Source organism: Anneissia japonica, unplaced genomic scaffold, assembly GCF_011630105.1.
Source record: "Anneissia japonica isolate Jap-2015-1 unplaced genomic scaffold, ASM1163010v1 scaffold288046_len260376_cov104, whole genome shotgun sequence".
Lineage (NCBI taxonomy): Eukaryota > Metazoa > Echinodermata > Crinoidea > Comatulida > Comatulidae > Anneissia > Anneissia japonica.
This window is the reverse complement of record NW_022747398.1, coordinates 46,338-48,608: the sequence shown is the minus strand read 5'-3', so window position 1 is coordinate 48,608 and position 2,271 is coordinate 46,338. Positions and strand designations below refer to the sequence as shown.

Here is a 2,271-nt window from a genome sequence, read left to right as displayed (position 1 = left end):
GCGTATCAATATTTTTTTTTGTATTTTTTAATTAACGCTAGTGGATGTATATCCATACAAAAGTTACTTTCGTGTGCCTTATAATGTAATAATACTCCATAACAAAATCATCTTGTTATAGATCAGCTTTAATATTTGAAAATGTATTCTAATCATTTTTTTTACATAATTCTGATTTTACAAAGGTCAATGACCCAATGAAAACCCTCCCCTCCGAAATACAGGAACGCATTGTTGATAGATTGACTGGAAAGTCATCACATGCGATTGGTAATGAGAATATATCTTACATTTGGGACTTTGCTGGCCAACAGCTCTACTATAATACACACTTAGTAAGTAATCACATTATTTATGTGCCCTATTATTTTATTATAATGTAATAATCAGGATCTGAGGCGAATATTTATTGTGTAGTAAGTAATCATTTGTAATACCGAGCAAATTTTCTTGAATTTTGTCTTTAATAAATTATTAAGTGATTGTTCACATTTTCTTTTAGATATTTTTCACGAGCGAGGCGGTTTATATACTTTTGTTCAATTTGATGGAAAGTATGTACGCGAAGGGGAAGGGGAGAGTCTCTAAAATGGTAAATTTATATTTTTTTATGTCTGTTTTGTTGATTTGATAATCGTTAATTGTTGATTGTTAATTCACATTGTTATTATCAGGAGTGATATCAATCTAAATCCATTAAAAATATCTTGTAATTTTCTTTCTTCTCAGTCAGAATATGTGATGACGTGCGATATGACAAATATAGAGATTATCAAATATTGGATGAGATTGATATATACATACGCTGTCCCAGTTGTGTCACAACCGCAGCAGCATCTACAAGCTATGAAACCTCAAATTGTGGTAGTCGGTACACATGGTGAGAGCCTACAGGGAACATATGAAGAAAAGACTAACAAGGTATAAAATGTTATATGTGCTGTATTATATAGTCAACACCAAAAGCAAATCAAACATAGTGCAATAATTATTCTCATATTATTTTTTCTTCAGATTCAAGAACAGTACAGTATAATATTCGAAGAAATCAAAGGTACTCCGTATGAATGTCACGTGGTGAGGAAAATGTACGCCATCGACAACAAGTATCCATCACAAAACGATATGCTGCAAACACTTAAACAAGATGTTGGTGGATTTCTAAAATCAATGCCCAAAACGATTCCGCTTAAGTGGCTTGAATTCCAGCGTATATTGCAGGAGATTGGTAAAGACGTATTGCGAATGAGCTATGCTCAGGTACACATTAATTGAATCTGCATAGAAATGTTAATAAACTTCGAAAAGAGGTTGCTTTAATATTAACACCTCCTTTATCCTTTTCCGATAAATTATATTATCTTTATTTGTTGAAATTTATTTTACATTTCATTTCACGTATAGGTCTGTGAAGTTGCCAGTAAGTGTGGAATTTCAGTAAAGAGTCTAATCCATACTCTTAACTACCTACATGATCTTGGAATCATTTTGTACTTTGAAAACCACAGACTACTGAAGGATACAGTGATAACAAACCCACGGAAGCTGATTGACATCTTCAGGAAGATAATCACCGTGGTAGAACCTGATGATATTGACAAGGTGAGTTGGTGTCTGATAATATTCAAAGCAGGTTAATTATAATCTGTATATCTCTACTATTCTGGTTGTTCATTCACAGATTTTACTTTACCTTTATACACCTTTATCCCGTGTACTTCGATCTTCCTTTTATTAGTTTTTCTGCACAACACCCTATCTGATCGAATGGAAAGGTGCTTAACCCTTAATTTTTATAATATTTATAATGGCGCATTGAACATATTATCCTGAATAATTATTTTGCAAATAAAAGAAAAACGAAAATTATGACCTACCTTTGTATTCTAGCAGCCGCTATTTAGGAAATTTCCGACCAAATATTCTGGGTACTGATTGATGATCAGTTAGCAAAGTAAATGTATTACCATAAAAGGAATGAAAAGAACGGAACATAAGGAGGAAAAGGAAAGTATATACACGACCACCTACGAAATAGTATAAGGAAGAAAATTAGAAAGAAGGGAATGAAAGAAAAAAAAGAATTAAAAGAAAAGAAACAAGATAATTTAAGATTACAAACCCTTGCCCTGCTGTCGCGATATATCTTTGTTACCCACTGTTATATTATAGGCGTATAATATTACTGGCTATATGTAGCAGGAGAAATGTGGCCGAGCGGTAAAGATGCACATTTTGTGTTTAAAGATAATCGAATTTATGGGGTTCAAA

The 2,271-nt window shown here is 32.6% G+C and overlaps 1 protein-coding gene across 1 annotated transcript in view; it reads left to right on the top strand.

The window, feature by feature from the left end:
- LOC117120467 overlaps positions 1-2,271 on the top strand; it is a 42,308-nt gene that overhangs the window by 1,916 nt on the left and 38,121 nt on the right. Inside the window, exons 2-6 of the mRNA XM_033265491.1 lie at positions 186-335; positions 503-592; positions 730-921; positions 1,015-1,260; positions 1,405-1,602. Of these exons, the coding sequence (XP_033121382.1) occupies positions 186-335; positions 503-592; positions 730-921; positions 1,015-1,260; positions 1,405-1,602 (876 nt within the window). The remainder of the gene's footprint in view (positions 1-185; positions 336-502; positions 593-729; positions 922-1,014; positions 1,261-1,404; positions 1,603-2,271) is intronic.